The sequence below is a fragment of the Periplaneta americana genome, chromosome 11, assembly GCF_040183065.1.
Source record: "Periplaneta americana isolate PAMFEO1 chromosome 11, P.americana_PAMFEO1_priV1, whole genome shotgun sequence".
NCBI lineage: Eukaryota > Metazoa > Arthropoda > Insecta > Blattodea > Blattidae > Periplaneta > Periplaneta americana.
In genome coordinates, this window is record NC_091127.1 from 174,189,987 (window position 1) to 174,213,816 (window position 23,830).

Consider the following 23,830-nt stretch of genomic DNA (forward strand, 5'->3'; position numbering starts at 1 on the left):
CAGTGTTTCCGAGTATAGCCAGGTTAATGTTAAAAATGTTAGTAAAAATAAAGTGATGGCCCTGTAGAAAAACATGCACACTTATGCACATTTCCTGTATTATTAGCTCTTGTCTTTGTGCCGAAGCTGAAACCTTTCGAAAATTCGCTCAAGCTCGAACAGCGGATGCCTATTGCGATTTGCATTCAGTATACACATACACGTTTTGTAGTGTGCGTAGCAGAAGGAAGAGAAGAAGGATAAAAAAGAGAGTTCAAGATAAAATGTTCGTAAAGGGTTATAGAGATTACAAAAAAGGAAAGTGAGATAGACGAGGTCACTTTGCTGAGAGAAAGAGAGAGACAGATAATAGGATAGAGGGGGTTGGACGGTGGAGTGAGGGTGGAAGGGAGGAGAAGGGTGTGTGTGTGTGTGTGGAAAGACAGGAGATGAGCGAGAGAGAGACGGACTATTGATCTCCTCCATCCGGTACTTACTAGAGGTTCTCATGGATTGGTGGAAATATACACAAAATCAGCCAATGAACGTTGTCTGTATTTGAAGCCTTGAAAAATTGCGAGGGAAATTTCCACTATGAGATCCCGCTTGAATCCACGTCGCCCGCCGCCCGCCGGTTTCTATCGGTTGCCGGCCGGCTTCAAGTAAAATGCACGCAATGCGGGCCATCTGCCACTATCGTAGGCGTTTCATGGTTTGCTTGCAACGTGTATACCGGTTTTGTACGCTGTGTATATTGAATGTGTCATGTATAATACCAAACACTACGTCACTCGTGAAGAGCCCATACAAAAGTTAAATGTATAATAACTAATTTGCATATTTTTATTCCTTTTATGTAATTTATTTGCATTATTTCTGTAGGTATATTCCTACGTAGTGAGATCTTTCGCAATAAATATTCAAATTTGCAAACTGAATAAAATATTTGAAAGAATCACAACATATAGTAAACATTTTTATTCATTGTATGAATTCTAATGTCTATTAAAATTAAATTCCTATTATAGTATTAGGAAATTATTTTATTCCCTCAGTTCACTAATTAATAAACGTCGAATGCAACAAACAATAACGCTCACTTGTTTCTGTCAATGTAATTGGCCAATGGAGTCCGGAGAATGGAAGCGGAAAAACCCAAAGTTTAAATTTTAATACACGTTTATTATGTATTACGTTTCTTATAGCCTAAGAGAAATATTTAAAGATGAATTACAATGTAAATTGGCTTATGTACTGATCAATTACCTATTATAATATTTTTTTTTGCATAAATGAGGACCGTCTGCAGAGCCCTCTGGTAAACGCGGGAAATAGTTCATTCGAAGGTCAGCTAGAACATGCGCGGATCAGTTCTCTTTCACTTGTGCGCTTGGACGCAGCGGTTGTGTGACGTGAGCTCTCCGTGTTTAATCTAATAAAGAAGTGTGTTTTGTGTGGAAATTTAATCAAATCTCATTATAAATAATGGCAGATAAAGTAGCTGATACAAAGTAAGTATACATTATGTTTACAATTTGTATAAAATCATAAATATTTGGATTAGAATGGTGTTGTCTTTGTTTTGGCGGGTAGTGTTAAGGAAGGTGAGTCAAGATGGCGTGTTTCCTGGTGGAGACAAGTAACCCGAGCGTAGAGACGAATAAATTAATGTATACACGCAGATGAGAGTACTGCAGCTGTGCATCCTTTTTCATAGTTAACGTGAGTGGTTGTGTTTGAGTATAAGAGTGTCATTTTGAAATCGATTCAACCCTTCGATTATTTGTGAGGTGCCGGTAGGTTTAGCAATGACAATACAGTTTGGAGTACTGTTGAAGTTTGTTTTGTATTAGCAGCTGAATTCGTTTCATTACAAATGCTACAAATCTTCATCAAACATTGTGAAAGTGCGGAAGGAAAACATTGAACCCATTTTCGCGCCTTTAGTTCCGCCAACGTCTACGAGATGGAGCGGTAGTGCTTAATACAACATGACCGCATCCTGGATTACTATCAGGCGTTAACGTTCCGGACGACTTCGGTCAGTCGGTCAGGTTATCATTGCATGTTATCTGTGGAAAGGTTCTGCCAAGAATATTGAGGACGACTTTTACTGAGTACTCTGTCATGGCATGCTTGTGCATAGGACGTATTTTTGTGTGAAAATCGTGTACGTGATTCAAGATACCGTATAAAGAGGACATGAATCATTGTTTATGATATTGTTGTGATTTGTGAGCACTTTCGTAATTGTATGAACATTTTAATGAAGTTTACGTTGTCTTCGCAGGGAGACCACAACTGTTGGTACTCCAGAGAAGAAGGAAGTTGACAAGAAGGTGGAAGTAGTAGACGAAGACTCAAAGGCATCAGAGAATGGTGATGCGGAGAAACCAAAAGAGAATGGCAATGATAACAGCTACTCTGCAGAAGACTCGAAGGATAAAGAGGTTGAATCTGCAGAGAACGGTGATTCTACAGGTATTAATTTTTTTACGTAGTAGTGAGATAACTAAATATGGGATTATTCCAGCATGTAATTTATATTCGAACATTAGCGAAAAATTTTGTCTTAATATTTTACAATACTAACGTATTGTAAGAGTTCTTTGCTGGATTAATTCTAAGTAAGTTGTAACAGATTAGAGAGGTTGTCCCCAACTTGTTTCTCCTAGGTTTTATTTTTTACAGAAATCCATCAATTCTGCTTTTCCTTGACAGGAGAGTGATGTCAGTTTATTACTGCACATTCACACTGGCTTAAAATACATGGATGGAACATTGTAATTGACATCTGATGTTTTAACACAACTAATTCATGCAGTGAGGTCCAACGTCAAATATGCATGGTTATGACCTATACAGGACATTTTTGGAGATAAACTTGAGGGTGTTTATGATCAACAGACATAGTATTTTTATTATGTGAATTACCTCAATAAGAGGGTAAGATAAAACATTATTTAAAATGGAGTTTTTTTGATTCAGTGTGTGAAGGGTCTGAAAGAACGATTCCTACTTTAGACTGGTACCATATTTTCAGAATTTATGGAGTAAACTATTAAATGTTTTCATTAAGGGACGTTCATTCAGACTCGAACTCTAGATAACCAAGGTTACTGTTGCATACTCAAATTTCGTCCACAGAGAAAGCACATCTGTTGCTTTAGCTTGCAGCAAAATGCAGCCAACCTATAATTTTGGGATGGATCATGTGGAAGCACCAGTTTTACTTCATAACTGACAGCTTGTAACTTTGCTTACTAAAGCTGATCATAAAATTTCCCGACAGCGTTTTGCAAGCAAAGGTATACTGGAAGTTAGGGATATACGTTCAATAATCTGGATGCTACAGTAATTGATGCTGTAGACGAATGTTTAAGTATCTGGAATGTAAGTTACTAGCTGTTAAACTGTAAAGTATTGAATGAAATCAGGGTAAAGTCAAATGTACTGATGTAAGGTTATGAAGCAAACTTTTAAGTTCTAAGACTGCCCTTTTTTAAATTGTTTGGTGAAATGGTGTGTTATAGGATCGTCCCATAAATAGAGATGGGTGTTTGCTTGCTTCATATTGGTGTGGGGCAAGGGCTGGGCAAACCTATCGCCCAATGGCCAGATCTATATTCTATATAATTCGTTGAAGATCATATTCACTAGATGTAAAGTTTGAAAGAGTTTTAAAATATCGGCTACTGCAATTTGAATTTTGGCCTGACTAGAGTTTGTCCATCCCTGGTCTGTTGAATAATTCGTTTGTTGTTGGGGGGGGGGACATGGAACATTTGGTTCCGAGGAAATGAAGTGCCAGTTACCTTAAATTCTAACAGTATTTCATGGCTTAACAGGCATGTTTTTCTGAAATCCTGAAGATTTTTCTTTTGCAGTGAAACCTGTCATGGACATGATCTTAAGTCATTGATGTAAGAAAGTTTTAAATACCGGTATAAACAAACATTATTTCCAGTTGGACATGTGGAAACATACTAGACGTTGAATTTTACTTTGTTATAGATCGGTATGTTTCCTAGCATTTAAAAAATAGTTTCACTCGTTTGCATGTATTTAGTTTACTTATTAATTGAAAGCTGTTTTGTTGTAATTTGTAAAGTGTGACTTAGTTTTTGTCTCGAGTTTCGTCTTCAACAAGCGACTTAGACTGGTTGTTTTGACAGGTTTCACTGTAAAGCAAGTAATTAAAGAAGTATGTTGGGCCAGATATTTTATTCGGGTACATATACCTAGTTTGAATCTTGGTTTTACCACTGATCATAATTCTGGAATTATCATTATTTCTGTGAATGTTACCTTGAAATTCTCATGTTCAATTCTAAGGTGAAAAATTAGTAGTCTTGGCATGACATTTATGTTAAGGCAAACTAGATCAGCACCTAGAACCAAGATTTAGAATGGATGAAGTAAGAAATTATGAGACAATCTATAAAGGTTAGTGGCGTTCATTGCTGTTTGTAGAACAGGATTTGGTGTTGTAAAAATGTTACAAATTCCTCTTTTTTTTTTTTTTTTTTTTTTTTTTTTCCCATCTCTTTTTCAATATCCAGAACTACTTTAAAGTAAATCTCATGAATCTGGCATTGTTTCTATACATTAACTCTTTTCCAGCTTGCTTTAAAAGCAAAGTATTGTGAATTATGTCTGTCAAAAATGGTTATGGAATTATTCAGATTTTACATTAATTTTAAGACTCTAATATATTTATACCATCAAATCTTGCTTGTAAAACACCGTACAGATTTGGACGTAGTATTATGCTAATTTTGTTGTAAATGTGCACCCGATATAAGGTGTCCGTAAATGTGAAATGAATTTTAGTATTCTAGTCTAACTCTTAATTTACAAATGTATTGAATCATGTTTTTACCGTAAGCTTGATAGGCTATGTAATCTCATTTGTATATTTATAGACACCTTGGATGTAGAGTTGAGATACCTTAAATATGGGAGTTAAATATTGAGTAGCTATTTGATGGTGTAAATGTATCAACATCATAATGCCTTCCAGTGCACTTTCTTTCGAAGTTAGACCACTTGACATTTCATAATATGATTGTTACTCACGTAATTGTGAATTGCAGGTTACAAACTAGTTTCATATAACAGATTTTTCATGCATAATTCATTATACAAGAACTTGCAGTTCTTGGGCTTTATACTAAATTTTTACATTGAAAATAGATGAAGTGAGATGTTGGTTGATGAATATAGTGGGTTTTATCTGTGTGCTGGGAAGTAACTTTACCAAATGTGGATATGTTCATATTAAGGAGGGATGTCTACACTTTGACTTCGTCCAAGATTGGACATTGTTGTTTATATAGGTACTGACAGAAAAGTTGTAAACATTTGTATTAGTGGGTAGAAAAAGAATTGTGCTGGCATATGGGAACAGTGTTTCAATTTCAGGGGTGGCAAAGCACCAAGCAGCATTGGTCTGGATAAAATAATGCATACGTCCAATAGTGTCCATTTCCAGTTGATAGTCTGGGAGACTGCAGACTTTGCAGTAACCATTTTGGCACACAAGTTTGTTTAATGGTATTTCAAAGAGGATGATAAGGTAGTTTGTATTACATTACATGCCGTATCTCAAAATACTGATCACTTTAATATGCTTTTCAAAATAATTGATTTGAAATCTCAGACATCAGACATTTGCTTTTCTAACATGCTGTAAGTGCCTGGTTAAACACTTCCTAAACTTTAATTAGATATGATTTATATTGGTGTAAAATTTATTTCTGGTTTTGTTGAATCCAGTACTCAATAGTAGTAAGATTGGTTACTTAAATTGTATTTTCTTTTGTGCAGAGCGTGTTAGGAAGTGTTTATAAACAGACCCACTAAACTTTGTCATACGTTCCTAAATTTATTTCATGACGCATGTTTTTTTTTAATTGTTATTATTGGCATGAATAGTGTTCTTTATATAGTTCACTTACAACCAGGTATTTATGGAGCTTAAACCATTGTTAAAGGACAGGCTATGTGCTGTAAGGCACATAAAACTCTTGTGCTTTATTGAGGTGTTAGAACGAGTGCTTATACCGTTGTTGCCTGTTTGTACAGATTCAGTGGAGGTGAGTGCAACCAAGCGGAAAAGTGAAGGAGGTGACGCTCCTGAAGGCACACCTGCTGAAGGAGCAAGTCCTGAGAAGAAGGCGAAACTGGAGGAGAAGCCAGCTGATGCGGAGGCTAAGGCAGCCAATGGTGAAGCAGAGGCTGTTGCCTAAATCGACAAAAATTAACAAAACTTCTGATTCGGTTATTAATTTAAATCCACCTGTTGTATTGCGAGTGTGTGTTTCTTAGTGGGACCAAGTTTTAAGAACAAGGTGTTAGTTTACGTTGCAGCACCCACATGAGACCACTTTTCAACATCGATTGGTATCTTCTGTTCCTTTCAAACTGACCCAACGTTAACGGAAGAGTTTGAATCGGATTTGTACTGCATTTATTGTGTTTTCTTCTTCTTCTTCTTCTAGTTGCTGATTATTTTTCTTAACATTCCTGCATCTAACTCTTTGGTGCAATAAATTTAAAACTTGGACACAAGTAAAATGAATGGAGATCCTTGTAGAGTGTTAGGCAACTGAGTGATCTTAATAACATAGAAGAGTAGGATTCAAAATCCCTCTCCCCTCCCCCAATAAGTCTCTGGCATTATCTCTGTAGTTATTATATTCTCTTAACTTGGTGCACAAGCATATTCTGGATGTTAGAAATTGATATACTGGTATGCAGAGGTCGAAACAATTTCTTTTCATATTGGGTGCAAGAGCGGTGGTTATCAATAACACGGTTTTATTTTACAAGTATTGAAAGGTATCCTACGAGATACAGTGGCCAAGGCAGTGGCATGCTTGGTCTGTATGTGGGGCATAATATACATGGTTTTGAAACACGTTAAGGTACCTGGATCTGTATTTTTCTTAACTTTAAAAATGACTATGTATATCTGCTAGTGGAAGGCAGTGGAATTATACAATTGCTTGTTCTGATTTCAAAGAACAAAAATTTTCTCTGGTTCCCTTTGTTTCTGTATGAGCTGTGTACTCAGAAATTTATCTTACGGGTAATTGAGTACATTGTCACTTGTACGAGTTTTTAAACATTGACTACCACAGTTTTATAGCACGAATGACGGTTTCAAACCAAACCTTGTGCCTGAATACAAATAGATTTTATTTCCAGTTATATATATATATACTTGGGCTAAGAGACTTACTTGGATTGGTGGCAGCACGGATGACACGTTCATATGTTGCCGAAAGTGATTGGTATATGTTAGATAAAAAAATAAATGTTGTAGGGAAGTGTCCCTGTGTTTTTGTAGTATTCAACTCTTGCCTATTGTTTCAGTCACTAACAAATCATTAATGTGATTTTTCTTCAAAAGAAAACTGTAACGGTCTCAAGTGCATCGCATGTTTGGAATTAACAGGACTTGAAACAGATTTTAAGTACACCATACTGTGTTCTTTCTAAATCCGCGTTTTTCTACCGGCTTGTTTGTATAACTGGCAGTTTTTTACCACTTTATTTGATTGGTCAAATTTGTATTTTGAGAACTTGAAGTTATATCCGAGAAATGTAGATCTGAAGTTTGATTTTTTTGGTACCTACTGATCTGAAGTACAACCACCACTTTCTCATGCTTGGTTGTGTGTTGATATACAACAGTGGTGCATTTAGAGATCATATACTAATCCATGTCTTGTACAGATTATATAAATGCTGTCACTCTGTGTTCAAGTTACGTTTGATTAGTGCATAATGGCAATAAAGAGTTAGTTTCCAGTATTTATGTAGTTCATTTCTTTGACACTGAATTTCCAGTATCCTAGGTCAGTTCCCAGTTCCCAAGGTCTGTCTGGTTAGTGTAATCCTCTGAACTATGTTTTGCGCAAGAGTTTTGTGCACTTTATGGCAGTGATGTCAAAGCAAGCGCATTTTTTCTGACCTTGACATCAAGCGCTAGGATTAGGAGGAGGAATAAGCAGCCTGTTGGAGTAAGAAAACAGTGGTGCACAAACTTCAAACGGAACGTGAAATTTTGTCATTTTTGTATGGCTTGCAGTTTTAAACGTTAATAATGTAATAAAGAGTTAAGAAGGAATATTCACTTAAATTCCTTAGCAGTACAACTATACTGTACTAAGTGGATGAAACAAATCATTCATAAAGGAAGTGATATTCCAAAGAAAGAGATTAAGTATGACATGATAAGTTGGAATTGATATTGATGGTATCTTTAGCCTTATGAAAATAATTAACTAATCAAAACAATATTACAGTACAAAGCAAAGTTACTTAGGTACTGTATATGTTTTAAGTGTAATATTCCATAACAAAACTCTTATCGCATTATGCTTTTAAGGTGATACTTGTGAGCAACTTCCTGTCATCAGAATATTAAATTACTTTCTCGAAACCTGCTGAAGCTATAGAGCTGACATTTTTACAACACATGGGCACGTATCTTTTGCTTATGATGTAACAGTAGTTGCTTTGTTAATTCATTTCCTTACAAACTTTTTCCATGCGAATATTTTCAAAATTTGTAATACACTATCTTCAGTAATACGTATTTACGGCATATTAGATTTACGAAAGCATTTCAGTACCTGTAAGGCTACTAAATAAATATATCTGAAAATTTCACTTTTCTATAAAAAAATTTGAAAAAAAAAAAAAAAATCCTTTGGAATTAAAAAAAAAAAACAAACTTGTGAAAAATTGGCATTAAAATTAAAGCTTACATTCTTACAATGCACTTATACTTCTCAGGCAAATCTAAAAATTAATATGGATACAGTTTTAATACGTTCTCTTCCCTTTATCTATTGAATCAGTGCTGGCCATCCCTGAATATAGCTCGATCAAGGGGCATATACTGCCTCTTTCGTCTGTCTCTTTCCACTGTAAAGTGCTCGGGCTCTCCTGGGCTCTAAAGCGTGCGCTTGCTCCAATGGGCATCGATTGACTTGACTGCTGTAAGGTATGGTCTGATCAATAAATAAGGATTCTTAAGTATCTATTAGAGCTACCACAGCCATATAGACTCCATATATTCGCAGTTACCCTATGAAAATCCTTAGGATATGTTTTAAAGAGTAAAATATGCATGGAATTTTCATTTTACCATTATTGGTGGGATATGATTTGAACACTTCCTGCTGTTACTGCCAGTTCCAGTGCTTTGTGGGTGCAATAGAATGGAATTCGGTCCTTATTCCTGCAGGGCTGTTTACAGGGAATCTGGTTGCCACTTTTACTCCAGTGTTAATGAAGATTAGTATTTGCTGCAAATTTAGATTGTTCCGAGAAATCCCCATTCTTGGTAATAGGTATATCCACACTGTTTCAAGAATGTTAAGATCTACAATATGGTCCACACCTGTACAGTAACGGTCAGCGCTTCTGGCCGCAAAACCAGGTGGCTGGGGTTCGAATCCTGTTCGGGGGAAGTTACCTGGTTGAGGTTTTTTTCGGGGTTTTCCCTTAACCCAACATGAGCAAATGCTGGGTAACTTTCGGTGCTGGACCCTGGACCCACTTCACCAGCATTACCACCTTCATTTCATTCAGACGCTAAATAACCTAGATGTTGATACAGCGTCGTAAAATAACCCAATTAAAAAAAATAACTCTACGATATGATTACAAAAGCCAAGCATGTACATGGATGACAGGGAACTTGTTTGTCACGTGGTTAAAGGACTTAGACAACATGACAAGATTTTGCTGATTGTTGACAACTGTCTGACATACCCCAAAATTTAAGTTTTAAAAAAAATATAGAGCTTGCACAAGTAAACTGCAGCTTCTAAGTCCCTTCGGGTGAGCGCGCAGTTCACTACCGTAAACCTCCGTGCGCCGCTTTAGTTAATGCCATAATACAACTCGTTTTAGTGTAATACAGTCAAATTTGCTTATGTTACTTCATGTTACAGATAATTACAAAATTGGTGAAAATTTGTGGTTATAATTCCAGGAAATCAGGATATATTTTGTCATCAGAATTAATAGTTTTTCGTCTTGTTCACAATTACTGCGTTTAGGCCCTGATGATCACAGATTTATGTTAGTATAATAATCATATTCCCTGTAGAACAACTTGCAAATTAATTATTGCCAATTATTTAACCGTAAACATATTTGTGACTAGTTGCAGGAAATGGGACCTGAAGTCGGATTTTTCATTTTTTTTTTTTTGTAGTTTCAAAAAAAAGGTTGAAATACTGACCATTTAAAAAAAATCATGGTTCTAGGTTCCATAGTTTTTAATATATTACTTATTGATTATTGATATTACTACTGTCATTGCAAGTTATCTTGAACCTTACATCCCCTAAGTCTGTCTTTGGAACTGCTCGGTACGGTGTGTACTCATCAACGTAACGGCACAGCAAGAATGCCCCTCCCTCGGGTAACGTGACTCTTTTCAGAAAACGTTGGTTTTTTTACCTTACGGCTCTCTACTGTAAAAGAACTTGGTTCAATACAGACATCATCTCTCGATACTCCGGTTTTGAGAGGAGAACATAGTTTCGTAGCAAGCTTTAATTAACCTGTAATGAGTAAGTATTTAAATATAATCGTGTGTACACTCCTCTCTCATCCAGGCAATGGAGGAGTTACTACAGCTACTTCTATACATTATATAGGCCTGCATGACTTACACCTTCAGCTAATATGTACATATTCTTATAACAATATTTTACAGGCTTATTATTTGAATTTACATTAATTTACAATTATACACAATCCATATCCCTATCATTGCTGCCATCATCGCTTGTTCCAAAATTAATTATTTCGCCAATGGCATCATCCACTCGGAATTATCTTCTTATTCGTAGGTACTACTTTCTGAACACGATAGAATTCTTCGATTGTATCCCGAATAACATGTTGATCGAAGTCGTCCACTTCAACTTTACACAAGTCTAATTCTGGAATGTTTAGTAGTACTATAAGAAAATAATAACTTGCAACAGTAATTCATTATGTCGCTCTCAATACAGACACTATTGTACATAACTATTATAGCAATAATTTCTAAACATTACGTACCTATTCTTTCCCGGAGTAGTGTGAGGTTCATTCGGTTGTAATTCAATATTATTTTTAATTCTCTTCACGGAACTAATACTTTTGCCAGAGTATTTAGCCGCTCTCTCATATTCCTTAGCAAGAGGTTCCAGCAAATATTTGTTTAATTTTTCCTCCTCGCAACGCTTGATTTTATTATATTTGCGATAATTTCTCTTTCTCCGCTGTGGATAACAGCGTTACTTTTTCTCCGCGGTGGTGTGATTTCACCATAATTACTACCCTGTGGTTGCTGCTCCATCTTAACACTACTGGTACGTAGTGAAGGAAATAGTACTATGTTTCTTGACAAGAGATTATGCTGCGGAGCATGCGCAAACAACTCAGTTGGCTCCCCCCACGTTACGCGCTTCCTTCCCTCTGTCCCCGCTCAGAAGGTTCAAGATAACTTGCAATATCAGTATGCTGTATGTACTTTTCGAGAAAAATGTAAATTAAAGTTTCATTTGTTTTCTTAGCAACTATAAGATAGATGTAGATATTTAAAAAGCATTGTGTAAAACTACGTCCTAGTTTAGTATGTAAGAAAGCCTACAGGTAGAGCAAGATATCAAAACATAGAAATGTAGTTTTTACACTGCAAATTCGTTATTTTCTCCTGTAAAATTTCCTTTCACGACTTTAGGTCCCTTTTCGCGCAACGGGTCACAATACTGAATGTTCCTTAGGCAAGAGAGAGTAAAGCAGCAGGGATTTATAAAATAATTAACACGACATTTTAATATGAAAGCCTCTAATTGTAGTCTTTGGTGTTACTTCCATCTAGCGTCAAAAGTTTCTATTAACACGAAAAAAATAAAACGAAAAGTATTCTAAGGATAAAAAAATGACGATATCCTGTTATATTGTCACTGATGCATTTAAAAGGCAAAATAAAAGTAGCTCCACGAAGATCTGAACTTATAACCTCACGAACACTTAGCTAACGCTCTACCACTACACTAAGAGTACTGCTGCAGTAAGAACGGCATTGTAACAAGCAATGGTCATACTCAAGAACCTGTTATACAGTATATGAATTGCCCCATGCAGATAGGGCTTCAGTCCATTAGACCTAGTTTTGGGGAGGGGGGGGAAACGTGTACACTATACTGGGTGATCAGTTCAAAGTGTGTCATGGCTCGCTGTATGCCGTCATATGGCTAGCCGATGAGCCTAGAGAATTCAATCTTCCTACACTTCCACAGAGGCTTATTACTTATGTGTCAGAGAAGTTGCCTAGCAAGTACGGCGTTCATTCTGAAGAGTACTTACCGATATGTGCGGTAACGCTGGTAGTGGCAGGAATGTGAACTGTTTGGAAACATGTACTGAGGTGGGTTTTTTTCTTACTGTCTGGATATGGGGAGAGGGTTAAGACGATTACTTACGTATTTGTTGACATTAACTTGGACGGTCAACATGGACATGGAGCATTTGATTTGTGTTGTGGAATGTTGCTGTATGCAAATGATGATAACGAATACCCTGCGTACGACTTGACCGCACAAAACACAGTTCGAAAGAGGTTATGATAGTACACAGACTTTACAGACCACCATCTGTTGCTACGACGTTCAAGTTATGCCGTACACATTCTCAAGTTCAGATTGAACGCCTCGATTAATAGGAAACTTCTCTGACATAAAAGCTGAAACTCGCTTCAAATTGCTGACTCACAACAGTGATGTCATGACACACTTTGAAATGAACACCCAGTATTCCTTTCTGCATAGAACTCTGAGCCTGACGCTTCAGTTTCTGTCATTCCAAGCACAGGCTGATGGAGCCACTCATAAAGATGTGATTTACATCGACATCTCGTTTTTTCAAAATTTGTGACTGAATCCCTTTCTGCATGGGGCGATTCATATACTGGGTGTTCATTCCAGAGTGTGTCATGACGTCACCATTGATGAGTCAGCGATTTGAAGCGAGTTTCAGCTTTGGTGTCAGAGAAGTTGCCTATTAATCAAGGCGTTCAATTTGAACTTGAGAACGTGTACGGTATAACTTGAACGTCGTAGCAACAGATGGTGGTCTGTACGGTCTGTGTGCTACCATAACCTCTTTGGAACTGTGTTTTGCGTGGGCAAGTCGTACGCAGGGTATTTGTTATCATCTGTTGTGTACGGCAACATTCCACAAATCAAATGCTCCGTGTCCATGTTGACCGTCGAAGTTAATGTCAACAAATACGTAAGTAATCGTCTTAACCTTCTCCCCATATCCTGACATTAAGAAAAAAACTCACCTCAGTACATGTTTCGAAACAGTTCACTTTCCTGCCACTACCGGCGATACCGTACGTATCGATAAGTACTCTTCTAAATGAACGCCGTACTAGCTAGGCAACTTCTCTGGCAGATAAGTAATACACCTCTGCGGAAGTGTAGGAAGATTGAATTCTCTAGGCTCATCGACTAGCCACGTGACGGCATACAGCGAGCCATGACACACTTTGAACTGAACACCCAGTAGTGTCTGTGTTACATTATTCACTGTTTAAACACTGAACGATCTATGTTTTAAATCTCATATATGAATTATTTTCTCAGAAGATTTTAGTGATTAATAGTTGTGTTCCCCATTATAATTCTAGAAGAATATACGCAATCTTTTGAACAAAGCCTGGCTGTCCCGAGTGCTCACGGAAATACTGGATTCGAACTTGGTCTCTCAGATGCCGGCCAGTTTCATTTTGACCTAGTGTACAGTAAAATATTATCTGTGGTAATGAAGGGGGTAACTGAACTGTTAAAAAATCGGATAATCCATACCATAAAATATTTTCATACATCAAGTGCATAAGCACTTACAGTTTGGTAATTTGAAGCTTCTGTCATACTGCAACTACTGAAGTCTTCAAATTACTGTACACACTACACTATACACTATTATGTTGGCTATAACTAATAAACACACTTACATGGCACTTACTGGCTTTTAAGGAACCTGGAGGTTGAAGCCCGCCATTGGTTCCTACCATCATATCCCACCTCCCTCAAATCCATTTTAATATTATCTTCCCATCTATGTCTCGGCCTACCTAAAGGTCTTTTTCCCTCCGGCCTCCCAACTAACACTATATGCATTTCTGGATTCGTCCATATATGCTACATGCCCTGCCCATCTCAAACGTCTGGATTTAATGTTCCTAATTATGTCAGGTGAAGAATACAATGCGTGCAGTTCTGTGTTGTGTAACTTTCTCCATTCTCCTGTAACTTCATCCCTCTTAGCCCCAAATATTTTCCTAAGCACCTTATTCTCAAACATCCTTAACCTATGTTCCTCTCTCAAAGTGAGAGTCCAAGTTTCACAACCGTAAAGAACAATTGGTAATATAACTATTTTATAAATTCTAGCTTTCAGATTTTTTGACAACAGACTGGATGATAAAAGCTTCTCAACCGAATAATAACAAGCATTTCCCATATTTATTCTGCCTTTAATTTCCTACCGAGTGTCATTTATATTTGTTACTGTTGCTCCAAGATATTTAAACTTCTCCACCTCTTCAAAAGATAAATTTCCAATAGGACAAGGCACTATGTTCTTATTTTTTATTAAATCACAGTTATAATGCTAATCTCGTATTCTGATGCGAGATGAGAGACAGATTATTCTTTCCCAAACCGCCTTAATTATTTGCACATTTTTTTTCGATACTTGCCACAACACGTTTTCTTTTGAGACCTTACTTATGGCTTTTAAGGAACCCAGAGGTTCACTGCTGCCCCCGTACAAGCCTGCCACTGGTCTCTATCCTGAGTAAGATTAATGCAGTCTTTACAATTGCATAGAAGATACACGTACAGTCACTTGAACAGTAGGACAAGGATTAAATAGTGTGGAAGTTCTTGGAGTCATTTCTTTGAAGGCAGTGACTATTTTATAACTTGGGTAAGACACCCTCTCCCACAAGTATTTTGTTACCAGCAGCAGCATTTTTGGTACATACAGTGTAACAGTATAAAGGCTTATAAGAACCATCTCTAGAAAAAAAAATGTATTAACATAATGTACAGTATATTGACTACTTTTTTTCTGCAGAAAAGAAAAGAGCGAGGGAAAGACACTAGAGGATAATCCACCGATCGGTTAATAGGGTGACAAATATTCGAGTTCTACTGTACTGATGGACAGGAGTGGATTCCCATACTATTGCCAACAGCATTAAGAAAGCTAGATTTTCTGAGGTAAGAAACTTTGTATCCTTTATTTCAATCTAAATTGTGTTACTTTTCTCTATATATTCTTTTAATATTTAGTTTGTTACTAGACTATCACACTCTCATACTTTTCTCGTATTCTCTGATTTTTTTTTTTTCAGAAATATTCCTTCTATCCTGCAAATATTGTATTACTGTGATATATTGCATTTCATGTTTACATTTTTTTATCTGAATGTTAACACTATTATCTCTTGATGTAAAATGAGGTGAATACAAATGAATTGTTGCTGTTTTTAGTGTCAAAGAGTAAATATAATGAAATGAGTTTTCATTTTTTATTCATTACAAGTGAACAAATAAATATTCTTATTATATTTACTCTGATACCAAGAAAAAATAAATGTAAAAATGCATTTGTCTTCACCCCCATTTTATAGTACCTCTTTGTGTTGAAATAGAAATACAGTGAAACCTCTCATTTACGGACATCGAAGGGACGTAACAATCTGTCCACATCTGGGAGGTGTCCTTTATTGGGAGGGAGGCTCCCCAATCTAACAGCAATTTTATAATATGCTATATATATCCCTTCACGCTTTAAATGAAATGCATTACTGTAGTTTAATTCTAAATACAGTGTACTACAGTAAATTCTTTGCAACTCTGAACTACAGTAGATAAGACCGAAAAAGGAAAATACAGTCCTGTGCCAGGCAATTTTATTCTATGTCTACCTCTACAGTTATGCAGTACTTAATTTACAGTTTTCAAATTAGATGCCATGTCTCTCGAAACAGTACAACTGATTGAAGAGAAAAGAATAATCCTATTAACCCTATCATGTGTCGAATACAATTCACGATTCCGGAGATCTTGGACCCATCAGACAAGTTAAATTTTATGACTTGGTTTATCCACCCGCTTCCAGCTAACAAGGGGTAGCCGGCTGGGCTAGTCGTAGCCTTCTTTCATGTTAAGGAATTTCTGTACAGTTCTCAAAACTAAATTTTTCATTATTGTAACACATTAGGTCTTGAACTCCAAGTTCTGTCCGCAGTCAGGAGGTAAAACAAGCTTTAGGACTGTGAAACAGCTATCCGTGTCCGTGTCAGAGAGTGTCCGTAAACGAGAGTTAAATTTATCATTATTTCTTTATTATTTCAGTTGCGACATAAAAATCTGTCCGTATATGAGGAGTGTCCGTATCTTGGAGGTGTCCGTAAGAAGAGGTTTCACTGTAATTCTAAAATAAGCTCTCTCAATCATACATGGTACTGTTCAATATGCACTTATTGTGCTGTCCATTGAAGAGTCATCTTGCCAAGATTTCACTGTATTATTACAATTTGCCACAAAACCATGTTTTTTTTAATTATCCCGACTAGCTTCACAATTTCTCTCAATCACAGGAAGATAGGAGCAAGTTAAATTCTTTTTTTTCGAGTTTCCCTACTTCTTGAATATAGAAATATACCTCCTTTACTTGTGCAAATTGATGTGGACATGCTGAGGATCGTTCCCACAGGAAAGGCATTAATTTGTCCCTGCCAGGGATAACATTTATCCCCTCATTCATTCACAGTGTTCTGCCCAAGGGCAGGTCTTTCACTGCAAACTCAGCATTCTCCAGTCTTTTCTATTTCCTGTCTTCCTCTTAATTTTCATATATGATCCATATATCTTATTGTCGTCAATTATTTGATATCTTTTTCTGCCTTAAAGTCTTCTCTTCGATAGCCATTCCTTCAGTAGGCAGTTTCGTCTCAGCCAGTGACACCAGCGAATAGGGATTATAAAGAATGGACACTTCGCGTCGGTACCTTTGATGTAGCCGGACTGATTTCAATGACCTTCAAACCAGTTAGAGCGTGAGATTCTGCTTTCTCCCTAGAGTTGGCGCTGACATCACACCAGCTAGCAGTCGACACAGCGGAAATATAACACATAATTAATACATCTAGGTACATTATGTACTCAAATAAAATAAATGGGATCTATAAAATAATAAATCCGTCATTAACTGCAATGTCTAGACTCTAGAGTTCCTTTATAATGAGAGTTGAGACGTTGACCCCAACAATTAAAATAATATGTAATGATTTGATAGCAGTGAAAAATGGAAAAACAAAACTCTTATGAGAAGTAAAACCATATACCTATATTATATTATATACAAATATTAAACGAATTTGATACATAATTTTATAATATAATTTATTATATCTGAAATATAAAAAATTATTATTATTATTATTACTAATTTGTCATTGAGAAATAAGGAAAAGCTGTTAACCTGAATTTATTTGAAGCAAAGCGTTACTGGATTATGCAATAAGGTAGGCGATGTCTGGATCTTGTGTCTCAACTCTATACTCAATTATTATCTTAGCGTATGCTCGATTACACTAACCTCTAGCGCTTGAAAGTGGAACTAAACGCTGGCGCACAGAGAAACAAAACACAGGAAAATTCGCTCAGTGTCCATTCTTTATAATCCCTATTCGCTGGTGACACAACCAATTCTTTTTCCTCTTCCTGATCAGTTTCAGCATCATTCTTTCTTCAGCCACTCTTTCCAACACAGCTTCATTTCTTATTCTGTCTGTCCACTTCACACGTTCCATTCTTCTCCATATCCACATTTCAAGTGCTTCTAGTCACTTCTCTTCACTTCATCATAATGTCTATGATTTATCCTCTTTGGGTGCAAAGTTTATAGTCTCTGTATTTTACATGTTAGGTATACTAATGCAGTACATAATGATTTAATTTCTTTAATATTAATTTATATGCATCGGCATGTGAACATGAGGCTAGCAGCTGGCTGGTCGGTCTAGGCTCTTCAAGGGCTGTGGTGGCGCAGATTATTAATATAAATTGAGCACAATACGAGTTGGCCAACACTGCTATTAAAGTTTTAATCTCCTCCTCTCCTCCAAATAAAATTTCAATTCGTACTCTGCCTTTACTGTTTTCTTAAAAATGTCATCTGTATATTTGTTTTACTGTAATCCCACCTTATCTGAATTGAAGAGTTTGATTTCAAAGTGTTCTAACTCTTTTTTTTTTTAAGGTTTTTGTTTTATCCACGTATTAATTTATCCTTTTTAAGCTCATGTCTATTATTAGGTATGTTGTTGTTTTCTAATGCCAGGTGTTTGACAATAAAGTCATTTGATCTCTCGCACTCCAATATTTTTCAAAGATATTATCATGACCAGCCAATGAAGCAAAGATTTTGAGGTGTTCCGAATCCATTTCTTGGTTTGAGTTGCACAATGGGCAGTTAGGGGACTGATATATTCCAATTCTATGCAGGTGTTTAGCCAAACAATCATGGCCTGTTGCCAATGTAAATGCAGCTACAGACGATTTTCGTGGTAAATCGGAAATTAACTGTGGATTATGATGCAGAGAGTTCCATTTTTTCCCTTGAGATTGTGTTATCAAATTTTGTTTGTTGAAGTCTAAGTATGTAGATTTAATAAATCTTTTCACAGAGTAATATGTAGATTTAGTAACAGGTCTGTAAGTAGCATTGCTGCCCTTCTTTGCTAAAGCATCCACATTCTCGTTTCCCAGGATTCCACAATGGGATGCTATCCATTGGAATACAATTCTTTTATTGAGTGATATTAATTGAGAGAGCATTTTAGTTATTTCTGCTGTTTGAGATGAAGGTGTGTGTTTAGAGACGATTGATATAATAGCTGCTTTGTAGTCTGACAATATAACTGCATTCTTAAATTTATTGATGTGGCATAGAAGATTTCTGAGACTTTCACTTATTGCAATGATTTCTCCATCAAAACTTGTTCCATACCCAAGAGGTCTATAAAGTGAGAAGAGACAGCACGTAACACCTGCACCGGCACCTTGTTCTCTGGAGATCAAGGATCCGTCAGTGTATAAATGAAGCCAGTTTTGTGGAGGGTACCTAATATTAATCGTCTCTAAAGACAATTGTTTTAGTATTTCAGTGTTTACTTCTGATTTCAGTATTTCTTCTGTTAAATTTAGATTATATTCTATATTTAATATAATAATATTATTAGGTATGTAACTGTGTAAATTTATTTAACACACTCTCCTTTTGTCTTGACTTTGGTCTATTTGAAGAAACATGCAGATACTAGGGATACGATATTTTACATCTTGATTACGCAACTTTTAACACTATATCACTTTGGAATATATATTATATGTCTTTCTCGCGTTAAATTTTACTGTACCTGGTTAACATGTTTCGGCCTGCTATTGACCTTCTACAGAATTGGTTGTTGCTGGTCTTGGCGCCATTTGTTTTGTTTCCTGTGGGGGTGTGTTTGTGTAGTGTACTGTGGAGTCAAAAGAGTGTGTGTGTGTTTTTTATTATTCTAGTGTGTTTAGTTTCTGGCTTTTTGGTTGTTTGTGTAGAATTTCCATGTCTGTGTTGATGTCTCTGTAGGTGTGGTTAGCTTTTGTGATGTGTTCTGCATATGTGGAAGTGTTTTGTAATTTTGTTATGGCTGTGATGTGTTCTTTGTAACGTGTAACATTTAACACGAGAAAGACATAATACAAATTCTGATATATTTATTTTATCAGCTTTTGTCATTTTTCTTGTAACTTGTCACATGGACTTCGGCCAGTTTGGAATCCACTTCTTCAATTGTGTTAATGATTGTCAGAATGGTCACCCTTGGGTTACTTTATAGCAGTATGTAGAAGGATTAGAAAAACCCAGCCATCAGTGGTCGTCGGTGATCAGGGTGGCCATGTAAGCTGTTAAAGAGAATAATAGGATTCCATCTCTTCCATCTAATAACTGCAAAATTGGTATCTTCCTTAAATGTTTAAAACAATTAGGAAAATCGAGTTATTGTAGGCCATTAAAAAGAATAATAGATTTCCAAGTTATACCTTCCCAAATAAATTGTCTCCCACCAGCAAACAGCTGGATAAGAAATCACAAAGGTCTAACCCTCTTGGAATGGATAGACTCCCTTAAAATGGTAGGCTATGTCGCTCCGGTCCGAGCTGTACCGGGTAGAAGTCGGGATGGTACCGCTGTAGGCGCTGTCTCAGCGAGATTGAAACTCTTCCCCATATCCTTGGCTCCTGCCCCTATAGTGAGGCCCTTCGCAACATCCGTCACCATGCTGTCCGTTCTATGCTGGCCGAGGCACTGAAGGAAGTAGGGTTTACAGTCCATCAAGAGGTGCAGGGACTAGCCACACAAGGAAGTGTTCGGCGAATTGATATCATAGCCATTAAGAACAACTCGGCATACATTCTCGATCCCACCATCAGATTTGAGACACATGCAGATCAACCGCAAGAGGTGGACAGTGAAAAGAAACGGATCTATGAACCCCCGTTCTATAAAGATAAATATAGCCTGTCCCACATTGATGTAATAGGTCTGATGGTGGGAGCACGAGGTACCATACCCTCCTTCTTTGCCAACAAATGTAAAAACCTGGGCCTAACACACAGCATTGTGAAGGAAATAGCCATTAGTGCCCTCAAAGGATCGATTCAGATATTGAGAAATCATTTGTATGGGAGTGATAATGGAAATTTCAAGTTATCTTAACCGATGGCTGTTGTGGTTTAGATATCAATGCTAATCACTCCGTATTATTATTTTTCTCGCGGCATTCAAATCATTCTAACCTATCTGATAATATCCCCCCTTTCTTAACTGCAAATGAGCACAAATACTACTTAGGTATAAATTTTTCTGACATTTTGCATATCTGATTCCCTAACCGTTTCTAATGTGTATCATTTTACCTTTTAGGTGTGTTTCCAAATTATATGTAATACGCTTTGTCAAATCTGGCAACCTTTTCACATGGGAAGCTAAATTTATTTATTTATTATGTAAATTCTCCGTGCCATCAAATAATGTGCACACCCTAATTTTAGAAGAGAAAATTTAAAAAGGTGTTTAAGGTGAAGTGGTACCCACCTTATTTCAAAATAGTGCGCACCCAGTTTTTCTTTGCTAAATTCCGAAAAAAAAAATATGCCTGAAGTATTTGCATATAAATGGTATATTTCTTTAAAATAATCTAAGAAAATGATTTTTTTGTTCGTTTTTGTCAAAGGAACTTTACTGTAATATGGAGCGTTCAGAGCACAAGGGAATCAAGTCACAAAAACAAACTTTTGAGAAAATTAGACTTAAAGTCTTTATGTATTGTTAATAACCCATTAAGGGTGAGTGTGATTTTAAACATCTGCACCATTGCAAAGATTGTGAGGATATGATTCTTTATGCTCTGACAGTAGCCTCATCTAAGGTATGTACAGACAAAATATCTCCGAATTGACCAAAAGTGCCCTGAATGCCCAATATATAAGCTACATTTCTGGTAAAACTTTACTGTAATAAATGCCTACATTTATGGTAAATCTGCATATACATTTTGGTGCATCTGTCATAATCTTGTTAATCGATAATGAATATTTTTTTATTTAGTATGTTATTTTACGACGCTTTATCAACATCTTAGGTTATTTAGCGTCTGAATGAGATGGTGATAATACCGGTGAAATGAGTCCGGGGTCCAGCACCGAAAGTTACCCAGCATTTGTTCATATTGGGTTGAGGAAAAACCCCGGGAATCGAACCCAGGCTACCTGGTTTCGCGCCCAGACGCGCTAACAGTTACTCTACAGGTGTGGACTATTGGTAATGAACTTAATGTGTCATCAATACTGGACTATATCTCCAGATATCAGTTAAACTGGAAGGAACACGTCTCAAGAATGGTTTCATCCAGGATCCCTAAGGCAATAATGAAGTATCATCCAAATGGGAAACGGTCACTTGGTCGACGTGTGAAAAGATGGCAAGAAAATCGCTTTTTCAGGCAGTAACAGTTCTTTTGGGGCTAGTACTTGCTAGGATGATGATGGTGATAGTATAATTAGTGAACGGCTCCAGTAGTAATTATCACAATTTGATGTTGGATTGCTGTGGTGTCTTTGCTTGTCAAAGTGTTATTTTGTGTGAGAATATAGCTTATAATAATGCTCTATAACAAGATTAAATAGCCCCCTCCTCCCCCAAACCATATATCTGGATGCGATCCTGCATCCAATTCATAAGACCTAACCCTTCTTCTTCTTCGTTCTCTTTCTTGGCCTCGGGTTCAATTCAATGATCCCATGTAGCCAGCTAAATTCTCTAATGTAAAATTGTATTCTCTTATGTACTGAATAAATAGCACCGAAGTACCGCACCGACCGGTGACTATTTAAAAAAAAAATGAATGAGTTGTGGATGATAAACGATGACAGTGAACACGCCTGCACTTCACGGAGACAGACCGATGACTGACCTAACCCTTAATCGTGGCCATTATCAGAGCCTTCTTCTCTGCCATTATGCATTTAAAATTGTGCGCGTTTTCTTCTATTAGCGATTCATGCTTACGTCATAAGATGTTCGTCGGTACTGCCAACATGACCATTGATGATTCTGTTGGGTTTGCATTTCTCTGAATATTTTACTAAACAATTCCTGTCTTTCTAAATTATTCTGTAGTACTTTTATTCTGGATCTTTATGGTCACCCTCATTGTGGGCAGATTATTTTCTTTAAATATGTATATATAGCTTTTTCTTTCAAGGACATTGATAGTGATATTCCTTTGAAGTTGTTAGAATTGCCTAGTGACTTTTATGGTCTGTATGTTGCATAAGCTGATTTCATGTAATTATTAGTTACCATGATTGAATTAATTAAAGTGTATGACGTCCATAAAGAAGAAGTAGAAGACGAAGAATGGTTGAATTATGTATTGCAACACATTTGGAACGACATTCCAATATAAAGTCACCACGTGATTTGTGCAGGGATTCCCCCGAGAGCTAGGTTAAATTTCAAGGGGTTACAGGGCATGGGCATGACAAGACTGGTGATTATTCGTAACATGCGTGTCACACTCACGTGAAACTTCGTCAATCTTGCCGGCCTATCTTCTGGACTCTGGTTGCCTATCTCCGATATCATTTGCTGAGCAGTACTGCATCAAGCAGCACGTTCTTTTGCGTGAGTCGGGAAAATAATACATTATGATACCGCTGAAATCTTGTATGTTTGGCCTTTTTCTTCTGGTAGCTGCCTCAGAATGCCAGATAATAAGGTTAGTATAAATTAAATTCGGTAAATTTCGTATCGGTGTCAGTAATTAGCGTATTACCGATATTAGAATATTCCACTTTTATACATTATGTATATATAACTGCGACTTTGTACAGAGGCATCACCAGTCTGAATGCTTCGATGAGATAATTCCCATCCAAAGTAAAGTGTACTCACACTTCTGTTCCTATTCCCGTCTCTTTTCAGAAATACTGAAAGAGCAGCAAAAGCGTCTAAGTATTAATTTTACTGTATTAACTTTACTCAAATGTGAATTCATAACTTTTTCTTAGCACAGCTTTGTGAATAAAGCCAAAATATTAAAATATATCCAACATAAAATTTGGTTGGATAAGCTTAAGGGGACACCCCACCAAAAGTTACAACTTTTTTTTCTAATAATTTTTTTCAACCAAAT

At 36.6% G+C, this 23,830-nt stretch overlaps 2 protein-coding genes across 4 annotated transcripts in view; both read left to right on the forward strand.

The window, feature by feature from the left end:
* The first annotated feature begins 1,332 nt into the window (after window positions 1–1,332).
* Window positions 1,333–7,800, forward strand: LOC138709603 (brain acid soluble protein 1-like). 2 transcript variants are annotated; one of them, XM_069840492.1, is made up of 3 exons: window positions 1,333–1,490; window positions 2,270–2,460; window positions 6,067–7,800. In XM_069840492.1, the coding sequence occupies exons 1-3, from the start codon at window positions 1,465–1,467 to the stop codon at window positions 6,228–6,230; spliced, it is 381 nt and encodes a 126-aa protein (XP_069696593.1). In that variant the 5' UTR covers window positions 1,333–1,464; the 3' UTR covers window positions 6,231–7,800. The 2 variants fall into 2 exon arrangements, with proteins under 2 accessions (XP_069696593.1, XP_069696592.1); XM_069840491.1 differs by lacking the exon at window positions 1,333–1,490 and adding an exon at window positions 2,027–2,149.
* A 15,189-nt stretch (window positions 7,801–22,989) lies between these two features.
* The window catches only part of LOC138709605 (lysosomal aspartic protease-like), a 32,817-nt gene continuing 31,976 nt past the window's right edge, over window positions 22,990–23,830 (forward strand). Inside the window, exon 1 of one of the 2 annotated variants that reach the window (XM_069840494.1) lies at window positions 22,990–23,413. In XM_069840494.1, coding sequence (XP_069696595.1) covers window positions 23,399–23,413 — 15 coding nt within the window. In that variant the 5' untranslated portion in view covers window positions 22,990–23,398. The remainder of the gene's footprint in view (window positions 23,414–23,830) is intronic. The other variant, XM_069840493.1, reaches the window with a different exon arrangement.